This window comes from Misgurnus anguillicaudatus, chromosome 3, assembly GCF_027580225.2.
Source record: "Misgurnus anguillicaudatus chromosome 3, ASM2758022v2, whole genome shotgun sequence".
Classification (NCBI taxonomy): domain Eukaryota; kingdom Metazoa; phylum Chordata; class Actinopteri; order Cypriniformes; family Cobitidae; genus Misgurnus; species Misgurnus anguillicaudatus.
The window spans coordinates 18570117-18583213 of NC_073339.2; the positions used below are offsets into that span (position 1 = coordinate 18570117).

Consider the following 13097-nt stretch of genomic DNA (forward strand, 5'->3'; position numbering starts at 1 on the left):
AGTTAAAATGTAAGAAGGAATCAAAATATAATAAAAAAATAGAATTTAGAAATAAAGAAATAGATCGGAGCACTATATTCAAATATTGCAGCATGTCAAATCACAATCAATTGTCAAATCAAAATCAATTGTGACTACATTTACGCATTTAGCGAACGCTTTTTATCCAAAGTAAAATTCATTACAAGGTACCGTATACATTTTTGGTAACACTTTTGGTAACAGTAAGGTTGTATTTTTTAACATGAGTAAATGCATTAGCTAACATGAACAAACAATGAAGAATACTTCTACAGCATTTATTATTAATCTTAGTTCATGTTATTTTCAGCATTTACTAAAATATTATTACAATGAAAAGTTGTAGCTATTAACGGTTAATGCACCAAGAACTAACATGAATAACTGTCTGTACTAACATTAACAAAGAATAGTAAATGCTGAAAAACTATGTTGGTTATTGTTAGCTAAGGCATTTACTAATGTTAAAGGCGGGGTGAATGATCTCTGAAAGCCAATGTTGACATTTGAAATCATCTTAACAAACACGCCCCTACCCCAATAGAATCTGGACCTTCGTTTGATTGACCCGCCCCACACATACGCAACCCAGGCATCGGTGTTGTTTAGTAGACACACCCTTTACTGCTGATTGGCTACAAGTGTAATTTGGTACTCGGACCGACTCCCTTTTCTAAAGTGTTTTTTAAAAAATCCTGCACCCCACCTTTAAAGGAACATTCCACTTTTTTGGAAAATATGCACATTTTTTCAAAGAGTAAGGGAAAACGAGCATGAGTAATGATATTACGCACTGCCCGAAAATAGTCCCCTGCTATTGAAAGTAACCAAGGGGACTATTTTCGGGAAGTGCGTAATATCACTACGCCTGCTGCAGCCATGTTACAGCAGCAAAGTCCTTGATTAATACGCCAGAATGAGAGTATAGTTCCTAGCCATATCTGACTAGAAAATCGCAACTTTTAATTTTCCGTCGGTCTTAGTACACGATGTAATTACAGAAGAGTCAAGTTTTAAATAGGGAAAATATCCAAACTCTTTGGTTATTTTTTGGCGCGTTGCTAATGGTCTAATCAGATTCAATGGATTGTGCTAAGCTATGCTAAAAATGCTACCGCCAGACCCGGAGATCAGCTGAATGGATTCCAAAACGGTAGGAATCAAATGTTTAACTCTAGGGGAGCAGGAAAATTAGCATATTTTCAAAAAAAGTGGAATATCCCTTTAACAAATACAACCTTATTGTAAGGTGTTACTTTATTTTTATGCGTGTTCCCTCGGTTCGAACCCATGACCTTTTGCACTGCTAATGCAAATGCTGTTCCACTGAGCTATACAGAAGCACTAGTTGTCATATGCATGTTTCATTAAGACAAGCATCTGTTTTGTACCTTTGTTATTTTAATATAAAATTGTTGTGGCATGAGGGTAATGTAAAGTTTTAATGCACACATGACGGGAGATGATGATACAAACAACACTTATTTAATACTTCAAACATACAATAACAGAAACATGAAGCAGAGTTGTGGCATACATGAAACGATGACTGACCATGAATGAGTACCTAATGAGTTCGGGTAATCGTGATCTGGTGCAGATGCTGATTGATGGGGAATGACGGGGTGCAGAGGATCATGGGTAGTGTAGTCTGGTGAGTAAGGGCAGATGGCGGGGTATATGTCACAGGTAACTAAATATGAGAGAATTTTCATATTTGGCTGAACCAGTTCTTCAATTTGGATTACTGTTGGAGCACATCAGACCATCTGATTATGTGTGGCATAAATGCTGACTCACTTTGTTTTGAATGAACACTGTATTTTTTTACTGACTTGATTCTGAAATCGAAGTAGTCCGTATTCAATAAGCATATCTGCAGGGTATTTATTTATGTTCTAGGGTATTGAGTTATTAATAAACAAATATTATTACTTTAATACTTAGATTGTATGTCCGTCACTCATCTGTCAATTCTGAATCTTAGCTTCACTCTCTCCATCCTTTCTACATCTCATTTATACCTCCGTGCTTTCTTCAGTTCTTCCTGTCAGATGCTCGTGCCTGGTAAAGTGACGTCATCTCAGATTTATGCCGAGCCACACAAGCCGACTCAATGCTGTTATTTTACAGCACACAATGTCACACACCATTTGACTATTGTTTCCTGTACAGACAGAGAGGAATGTTCATTTTTTTCTGTATTGCATGACAAGCTGTTTGTTCGATTGTTTCTGGGATATTTGATATGTACCTCTTTATATATGCACTTTTATTCAGGGGAACTATCATTTTAACTAACCAGTACCCCCCCAAACAATTTGTGCTTTAGTTTGTGATGATTCTCATGGTATTGTCAATTATTTCTGTATTTTTTACACCTTGTGAATTTGAGTTTTCTTTTCAGTGTTATATTATTTTCTAGGGAAACAAATAGTTGGGGCGGGATATATCAAACCATTCATTTGTTTTACTTTTTTAGCAAACAACAGGCTTTAGTTATGTCACAGCCAATAACTATGCTAAATACTACAGTCAACATTTGAAGTGGATCAAAACCTTTCGTAAAAGTTGTCTTAAAACCAATACCCAATACCCGTTCTTGTCTTAGGACAGCTTTAATGTTGACTAGTATAGTTGGTTTCAGCAGGAGGGACATTTATTATTCTAGACAACATTTGGTTGGAGAAAAATCTGTCTAGTACAGGATGAGTCATCAATATTTTTGGTCTGTATTCCTGAAGAGTAAATGTGAATTTTGTGAATGTTTAGGCCAGGGGTCTTCAACTACTCTTCTTCAAGGGCCAGATTTTTAAAATTGTAAATATGATGCAGGCCAAACTTTTACACCTATTTTTCCCTTTATATATTTTCTACTTTGACCTATTGCAAAAAGTGCAAGTGTTAATAAGTTCTTAAACTTCTTTTGTTTATAACTGTTTAACTTTCATAAATTGTTACATTTCAAGTATTCACATATAGTCAGTCTTCTCTTAACTCTTTCACCGCCAGCGTTTAAAAAAAAGTTTCCAGCCAGCGCCAGCGTTTTTCATGATTTTCACAAAAGTTTAATGCCTTCCAGAAAATGTTCTTCTTCAAATATATAAACATACAATATACCAAATGAAAGAACAGACCCTCTGCTTTCAAACAAAAAAGAACATTTCATCCTACCTTCAGCAGTTCTTTTGTAATCAGCTTTTGAATATGGGTAGGTTTCTGCAAAAACACCACATTTTGAGCAAAAAGCAGAGATAATTCCATTTTTGTGACAGACTTTTCATAGAGATCCCATTCAGAGCGATCTTTAAAACAGACACGGACATGCAGCAGCTTGCCATAGGGCAATACTTTCGGTTTTAAAAAGTTGCGGAAGGGAGCCACCTAGTGGATAATAGCGGTATTGCGGAAATACGGAAATACTCGTCATTGGCGTGGAAGCGTTTTCTCTTGATTGACGAGATATCTCGTCAATGGCTGGGAAAGAGTTAATGACTAAAATTGCATTTTATGTTTTCTTTATTAATATTTTAAAGATATATAGGCTAAACCGCCTTTTAATTGTAGACTACATCCAGACACGACGGTCGGAGTTCGCCCCCTAGTGGCAGTTGTAATGAAATTTCAGTTTGATCGTAAAGCCGTGTCAAAGCTAGAGCCTTTAATCTACATATGTATTTATACTTGTGTGGCATCCCACGCAGCCCATTTCTAACTCGCTTTCCAGTTTTTCGGCCGTCATTTGTCGTGTAAAGTGGAAAGGTAAAAGTAACTACGCTGATTTTAAATCAGACAAAGTTGACCGGCGGGCCGGATAAAGATGATTGGAGGGCCACATTTGGCCTGTGGGTGGCCAGTTGACTAGCCCTGGTTTAGGCAGTGACATATAGAAGGAATATATGTGATTTCAGCATATAGATGGCAGCATAGACATGTATAAAGGCTAGATGTCTTACGGTGGAGTCTCTAACATCATTAGCTGGCGGCCATCTTACCACAGGGCGCTCGCTCACTCGTAGCTTTGTGTTTTAAGGATGCATGTACTTTTAATAACCAAAACTTGCTCAATTTTCTACCGATTTTCAAACAGTTTGGTTTCTTACAAACGTTATTAACGTGGCTATAATTCTCGATGCTTTAACATGTCTCATAAAATTTTTTTTGTATAAGTATGCAGTGTCATAGGTACATCTTTGACGTTTATAACAAACCAAACCTGTGGTAAGATGGCTGCCAAATGCGGACGTTCCACTCAATTGGCCACCAGCGCGGGCGAGACATCTAGCCTTTATTATATATATATCTATGGATGGCAGGGACATAACCACTCAACTATAGGCAAAACGCAAAAATATTAGCATGCAACCAGCTGCAAATGCATATTAACTCTTTCCCCGCCATTGACGAGTTATCTCATCAATTAAGGGAAATCATTTCCCTGGCAATGACGCTGTCCTGACCTGTTTTCACGGTAATATGTAATTCCATTATTATCCACTAGATGGCCAATTACCAAAATATATAAAAAACTGAAGCAAAAACAAATTTAATTCATTTTAAACTCCGTGTATGTTTTAAAAATTGTTCTGAATCTGATCTCTAACAAAACTCCTTCACAAAATTGCAATTGCAATTATTTAAGCTTTTTGCTCAAAATTTGGTCTTTTGGAAGAAACCTACTCATTTAAAAGGTTATACAAAGAGAACAAATTTTTTTTTGTCTGTCTGAAAGCAGAGGGTCTGTTTTTTCATTTGATATATTTATATGTTTATATATTTATAGAAGAAAATTTTCCTGCAAGGCATTTTGTGAAACTTTTGTGAAAATCACAAAAAATGCTGGCGGGCAACTCTTAAAAAAGGGCTGGCGGGGAAATAGTTAAGTGTATTAATAGAACTAACATGTATTTTATAATTATCAAGCTGTTATTTCCTTCTCCTTATTTGTATAGCCTGTTGTTTTTACTATGTGTTTGTAAAGTGTATTTTCTATAAATATGTTCTATATGGCTACATGCTCGTCAATCTTTCAAAGCAGTTTAATGTTGTTTGTAAGTTCGCGCTCATGTTAGCGTTACAGTTCCCTACTTTTCCTCTGAAAACGGATGAAACACGATCTCATTGTCTGCTTCAAGTTTATTATACTCATCGCCCTTCTCTTTCAATAAGACAATTAACAATGTTTGTCTGATTACCATTTGTATTACACGTTGAGTCTAAGACAACTAGATATCACACACAGACAGCACAAACTCAAGTCAACTCCTTGGGCCAGTTATAATAGTGTAGCCTGATTGGAAATATTTTTTTTCTGATTGGAAATGTTAACCAAATAAGTTATGTTTGTCTTTAAACATATTTATATATAATTGGCTATATACATTATCATTTCTTTACAAGCACATTTAAGGGTTTGGTTTATAGAATTAAGTGACCTTTGAAGTCGTTCTGCTAATGCTCTGTTTTCCCATTCCTCTATAATCCGTATGGCAGCAGGGCAGTAATATATTTTGATATAGCCTGATTTTGCCAGCTATGTATTTTTTGAGGATGATTATTGGTGTGGCGGGCCACCATCCTTCTCCATGGAAAAAGGTTTCGCAGGTTTTACCCAACATGCTCTACACAATTAACAAGATTGACTGTGAAGCACGAATGAATGGGAAGGAATGGAGACAGGAAGACGGTGAAGGGAGAGCGAGAGAGAAATCCTGGAGTAGCACACATCTGAGGAACAAGAGCAAGCAACTGGGATGTGTTGCCATAACAACGAATTCAGCAGGCCACCTACTAGCTTGTGTGTGTGTGTAAGATGGAGGAGAGGCTAGAACAAGGAAGCAGAAATGTGTGCGTGTGTGTGTGTGTGTGTGTGTGTGTGTGTGTGTGTGTCAGTGAGCAGTGTTGAAGGAGAGTGGGAAAAAAAGGTGTGCATGAAGCTTGCCTGTGATTGGTCACACCTCTCCGGTCTTTGTGTGGAGTGGTGCATGTTGGGTTAACGTCCGTCGTCACTGCCGCCTTCTCTGATAGCTGCAGTACAGGAGCTGAGGGAGGGGTCTCTCTGCGCCTCCCTCCTCCCTTTCTCTCTCTCTATCCTCCTCCTACTAAAGTAAAAACAATAAAATTCATAATGGAGAATGACTGAATGTAGCTAATACCACAGAAACCAACACCAGGCTCTTACCAGTCTCTCCCCCAGTCACTAATGCTCAGTAAGTCATTTAGAGTATACAAGTACCACATTGCTCAGACTCTCTGCTTGAACAGGCTGGGATTTGAATGATGGTCCTTTGCCTGCCGTGCACATACACGCACACACATTCACACCAGGAGAGCAGCACGTCGTGTGGATGATGTCATCCCATTTGCATCCTGCAGTGTTTTTAGTGCGACTACTACAGACCCTTTGTTGCCCTTTATGCTAAACTCGGACCAGTTTTATGTTTTCTTTTAGCATGGTTAGCTAAGGATTGGATCAAAGAGTCATTTTTTATTGGGTAAAGGAGTCATTCAGGCCTATATAGCAAGCTTAGCACAAGATGGGATAGTATTTTGCAGCTTCTTGATGAATGTCTCAGTCTATTTGTAGTCCCAAATCAGTGTTGTATTGGTGCTTGTCAGTTTGATTTTTATACACATAATAATTCTGATTTTGTTTTTGTGTTTCTCAATTCTAAATCAGTGAGTTTGATAAATTTGTAGTATCTATATAAAGAAATTCAATACATTTTTATTTTGCTTAAACCCCATCTGCTTTGACTGAAATATAAGTTATTAGTGTTTATAACTTTAACACTACGCATATAACTTGCACGGTCTATAAGGTTTATCCGACAGATCTTTTTCACACAACATCTGTGTGCTTTGGTAGTTTATTAATAGCTCACTCAAAAGCTTTAGTCTACATTTTAGATGTTAGATAATGTAATAGAGATGCTCTTTGAAATAAGAGCTGGTGATTTAATAAACTTATATTGAATGTCAGAATTTTCCCACAGGCAATCACATATATTCAACGCAATTGCAACATTGTGACTGTGATATGGTTTATATTTCATTTCATGCATGTTAAAGCCAGGAAAATAATTTTAAATGGATTCTAAAGGACATAATAAGTGAAATATAATCACTCCCATGAATTATTAGGTGATATGTTTGATTTTCACCAAGCTGTGCGACTACTAAATCCGATGTGCATGGGACATTTTTTGGAAACAATGGCGTGTGTTTTTTCTGCATGGTATGCATGAAGAGGGACTTATCGCTGAGTCAGCAGAATAAAGTCACGTTTGGTCACACACGATCACACGTCTAGGATAACCTTCATGCTACTTTTGTGACCGCACAGTATCTTAAAAGCTGCCCATCCACCCCACACTTCAGGTCACAATATTGGATTTAGACTGTGTCCATTATTTCCTGTATATTGTTGAACCACAACCTGTACTATAGACGGTTTCATCGGACGCACGTGCGCTGACGCGATACACGTCTGGATCCAAACTTTACTTTCGGTTTCGTTTTTTTAATGGTCTGACTAGTTGCTAAATTGATCTCTTGAACAAATGCCTCGTCGAAAATAACAAATGTTTTGGCTGTTTTTTGCTTTTTATATAAATAAACTAAGTTTAAAGAACTTTGTTGTTATTTATTCTTAGCGAAGTTTACCGGAAGTTACGCGTGGACCACGACAGCCACTTGTTTATGTTGTTACTGATGAAACCGTCTATAGGTCTGCAGTTCTGTGGTATAAATACATTCCCATCCACTATGTTTGTATTTGACCCATATGATTTCTGACCATTGACATGCTTGCAACGTTGTCTCGGATAGGGTTGTGCCGATAGACGATAGTATCGTATTGACATATAGACAATAGCAGGCTTTCATGACGATAGTTGATGATTGTTATTATTATCATCATAGTTTCACATTAACATGCGCATTGCGTGCTTTTCCTCGCATGAGATGGTTTATGGGTTTCACTTTGCGCGAATTCCTTCTCGCACGCTACTGGACTTAATGCGCGCGTCTTGGACTCTTGTTTGGACTTGAAATCCCTCGGCATGGACTCCTTCTGTAATGCGCATGATTTGGACTCTTCCTCGCACATGAGCTTGTAATACGCATGGCTTCCTGTTGCGGTAATGACATTGTTGCCCTTGCTTCTTTTTTGTCCATCAATCAAGTGACTTGTCATAAATTACTAAAAAATGAACAAATAAATAAATGCGTAAACTACTGCCACGCACCCACACTATTGTGTATCAGCGATTTCGCAGGCTGACGATAGGACAATCTCAAAATGGGGCATATCGCCCAACACTAGTCTCAGACAATGACATGTTTGTCCTGTGGCAGCTACCGTAGCTTCTCTTTGCATTTTAAAATTAAGGGGTGAGCTGTGGAATGAGCTGTTGGTTGCAATTTGCAACCTCACCACTAAATGCTGCAACAAAAAAAAACACACTGGACCTTTAATCCAATCCTGAAGACCTTCATTAGCTGGTTCAGGTGTGTTTGGTTACAGATGGAGGTAAATTGTGCAGGATGGGTATTCTCCAGCATTGGATGCCCGGATGTAGCGATATGTCTGGCAATGTTTATTTTGGATACGTCATTCAAATATTGTTTGCCTAAAACATCAAGAATGCTGATTATGTGGACAATCCTACTCATTTGACACTTTGTTAGTGTAGCACGGAAGTAAACATTCTCCATCTTTATTGTTCTCTGTTTTGTAGTTTCTAGATAAGTATCAGTTTGGAGACATTTTATTAATTTTTTTAATATTTTGGCATATGAAGTGACACTTTTATTCGCAACAAATATTTAAACTTTTGATTTTGTGTGTGTGTCTCTCTTTAGGTGATGTATCTCCTATCAGTATGTCACCCATCAGTCAGTCTCAGTTCATCCCACTGGGAGAGATTTTGTGCCTGGCCATCTCAGCCATGAACTCTGCCCGCAAGCCTGTCACACAAGATGCACTGATGGAGCACCTTTCCACCTGCTTTCCAGGTAACCCCCAAACCACACAATCATTGTTTACTAGTGCTATTTTTATACTGAGTTTATACGTCACCTTATTCACATATCTTGTGCTTTTTGTTGGGAGCAATAAATGCGCTGTTACCATATTTCCTTTCAAAGAGAGGAATGTGTGCAGTTTCTATTGATCATGGCAGCAGTAATATATTAAATGATGAAGGGTGTTATAACATGCATTGATCCCGATGTACAATGTATTTACTGTATTTAAGGTAATGCAGATGACAGGATTATAATGCGTTATAGTTTGGGCATAGTATTTCAGATTGTAACACAGGAAACTGACCAACAAGATTGGAGATTGCGCTGTGGAAATTGTGCCTAGCAAAGACTTTGTGGGCGTGTTATTGCAGTTGCCTGATTTGAATAATTCCTCCTTGTGCAAATAATTGATATTGGTGGGGCAGTATATAGACACTAAGAATTACATATAAAGAGTTTGGTTCCAAAATGCGATAAATGGCATTTTAAAATTAGTTACCACCAAAATCAGTATTGTATCAGGTCAGTATTAAAAAGTAAATTCTTAATTTTATGCAAAATCCGATATCCGCCGTGTTATTCTGTCATCTTTTTTTCCCCTTTTTCCAAACCGCGACAAACGCCAGTCCTCCTTCTCTGCAGAATGCAATAAATCTGCTCAACAAATCACAGTGCACCATTCCACGCATTGTTAACTATAAGGGCGGCGCTTTGAATACACATGGAATTCTAGTTTTCATCATCTACTTTGTACTTTGTACTACAAATTTGAACAAAAACAAAAAAAACTTTTGATGGCATTGATTATCCTGTGGTGGTTTTTTGTGGCGTTGAAGAAACGTAAGCCATCAAAATCGAATAATTTACGTGAGAGGCACTTGGGCGAAGGAAAAATGCCGGCTGTTGCTTCTCACATGACAGCATCAAGCTTCTGTCATGCTAACACATTGACTCCAGGGGATCTTATGAAAAACGTTTCCATTATTTTACTCAAAGTCGACGAAATACGAGCAGGACCAAAACATTTTACATCTGATCGCTGTCAAAAAAGTTCAGTGATGGCGTCTCAAGGATGACAGCAGCAATGACAGTGTTCTTAATATGACAAAGTAAGTGTTTTGATTAATGCCATTAATGTATATTTTTTAATCAGTGTATAACACTAGTCAACTAAATGAATATAACATGGCAAAGATGAATGCACATTTATATATTGATTCTATAGAGTTATGGCATTTTAAAAAAAAACGTATGCATTTATTGCATTTTGCGGAAAAAATAATCAGTTTTTATAATAAATCTTTGAAAATCAAGTTATGGATTTGAATTTTTAATGTTATAATGTTATTATAAACTAAAGATGCAATGTGAAAGTTTGCAACAGAAAATAGTGGTTTTTATCTTGTCACTTTCTTGGTATAGAAAACACATTTTTACTCAAATTAGTCAAAATGGATTTATTGCGTTTTGGAACCAAACTCTTCATATATTAATGTCAAAGGGACAGTCTTTGCTGTAAAAAAAATTATCAACTTTTTGCACTAAAACTTCTTAAACAGATAAACGTCAAATTCATCATATTTCAAAAAAGATAAACACACCCTCAAAAACTGAAAAACAGCATATATTGAATATAATTTAGCTTGGTAAATTGGTAAAGTATTTTGGAGTAGCTTATGTAAGGGATAATGTATAGGCAGCTGGTTGTTATCGCAGAAAGAAGCCCCCACGGATGGATATACTGTATCACACTGATATTAAAGGGCAATAAGTAGGATTTACCCCAGTCTAGTGGTGAAATTGTAGCCTGACGTTGTCATACTCAATTCTAGTCAGAATTTGAGTCTGATACCGCTCCATTGGGCTATGATTATGGGGCGTGTCTCAACCGAAAAATGCCTCTGCACTCAATTGTATAGACCTACGACCAGGCAGAGCAACGGGGTGTGAGACGTATGTTGAAATGGCGTCTTTAGTAGACACATTGTGATTATACTAAGTTTGAGTTAGCGAACGTACATCAACACCTACTATGTTTACAACATTTAATTTATATCACAACATTAAGTATTTACTAAGTCAGACTATCTCTTACCATTTGTACATTAGGTGAATTTCATCCACGACGATACCCATTACGTTGGCTTCAAAAAATATCGGAGCCTAGCATGTCCCTCCACTTATTCAGCAGCCACGATTCCGGGCTTCCGAAAAGACGCTGGGAACGACCGCTAATTATATCCATCTCGTCATGCACGCCGAGTTGCATCGCCATGATATCCATTTCAGTTGCTTCTTTAACTTGGTCCTCCATAAGTGCGACCAAAGGAGAAACAACAATGACAATAGGGTTTTCATGTCCCGTCTTCATAGCGACCATCGGAGCTAGCTGATAAATGAAACGTTTGCCGAATCCCGTAGGAAGGACAGCAAAAAAATCTTTCCGATCAACAAATGGCTTGATCTCGATTCTCTGTTCCTCTTTTAAAATCAGTGCTCTGTCGATATCTTTTAGAACAGACTCAATGTCAGAATCCACACATTTGAATTCTACAGCGGCAGCCATTTCGTTGTAAACAGATTCAACACACGTGCTCTTTGGTGACGTGGTTGATTACGTTACTGTTGATCATCTGTCCATCATCGTATAAAGCCCGCCCTGACAATTTGATTGGTCGACCAGCTTTGGGTTTCACATAGAAGTTCTTTAACGGAAAAACGCCAGACCGATCTTCCCGTCTTTTAAAATTTTGTGGGCGGGGCTAAGATCGGCTGGCACCCAGGCTAGTGAAATTGTGTTTTGCATTCAAAGAATAGTGCTCTCTAGTACCTCGTTTTTCCAAATGCATGTTGCAACTACGGTAGCCGTCATGTAATCACTGATCTCCTTGTCTGTTTCAACTAGTTCACGTGTTTTGAATGAAAAGGCGTTGTGGAAATGTGTTTGGTAGGCTAGTACTTTTCGTCCCTTTTTGATATTATAGTTTATCAGTATGGCGGAACGACATGGAAGCCTCCTTGGACTTACCCGTTCAATGTAAGTAAAGAGAAGAAATTCTAAGCTTACAAAGAAAAGTCAGATCACTGGCAGAGGTCATTTGACACCAATGAGGAGGTATTTATGAATAAAGACATTGATTTTGATAAATAAACACTTAAAGGGATACTTCACCGATTTAGCATTCAGCTTTGTATCTGTAGAAACCCGGCAGTATTACTGAATGACCATGTTTCCCTCCATCATTTCCCCCTGAGAGGAGAGATATCTGCATTTTGGTTCTGCAAAAAAGTCCTCCGATGATGCAAAAATCGTCATATTACATCATCGGAGGACTTTTTTGCAGAACCAAAATGCAGATATCTCTCCTCTCAGGGGGAAATGAGGGAGGGAAACATGGTCATTCAGTAATACTGCCGAGTTTCTACAGATACAAAGCTGAATGCTAAATCGGTGAAGTATCCCTTTAAAACCCTACTTACTGTCCCTTTAAATATTTTATTAGCTCATTTTTAACGTAAGCAGATCTTCCGTGAGGAAATCCTGTTTACTTTCGGTTTTAAGAAAAGACAAGATGGTCAAATGTCACGAGCACATTATTTGGTTTAATTATTTGTAAATATAATATCATATATGTTATTAACTCTTTCACCGCCATTGACGAGATATCTCGTCAATTAAGAGAAAACACTTCCCCACCAATGACGAGATTTTCCGTCTTTCTGCATTACCGCTATTATCCACCAGGTGGCGCAACTTTTCCGCAACTTTTTAAACCCGGAAGTATTGCCCTATGGCAAGCGGCTGCATGTCCGTGTCTGTTTGAAAGATCGCTCTGAATGGGATCTCTATGAAAAGTCTGTCACAAAAATGGAATTATCTCAGCTTTTTGCTCAAAATGTGGTGTTTTTGCAGAAACCTACCCATATTCAAAAGCTGATTACAAAAGAACCACTGAAGGTAGGATGAAACTGGTTTTTCGTTTGAAAGCAGAGGGTATGTTCTTTCATTTGGTATATTGTATGTTTATATATTTAAAGAAGAACAT

The 13097-nt window shown here is 37.7% G+C and overlaps 1 protein-coding gene across 3 annotated transcripts in view; it reads left to right on the forward strand.

Annotated features, from left to right (window-relative positions):
* stox2a (storkhead box 2a) overlaps positions 1–13097 on the forward strand; it is a 68543-nt gene that overhangs the window by 44196 nt on the left and 11250 nt on the right. For all 3 annotated transcript variants that reach the window (XR_008644408.2, XM_055205032.2, XM_055205033.2), the window contains exon 2: positions 8887–9039. Coding sequence is in view for 2 of the 3 variants with exons in the window: in XM_055205032.2 (XP_055061007.1) it covers positions 8887–9039 (153 nt within the window). In the remaining variant the exon portion in view is untranslated. The remainder of the gene's footprint in view (positions 1–8886; positions 9040–13097) is intronic.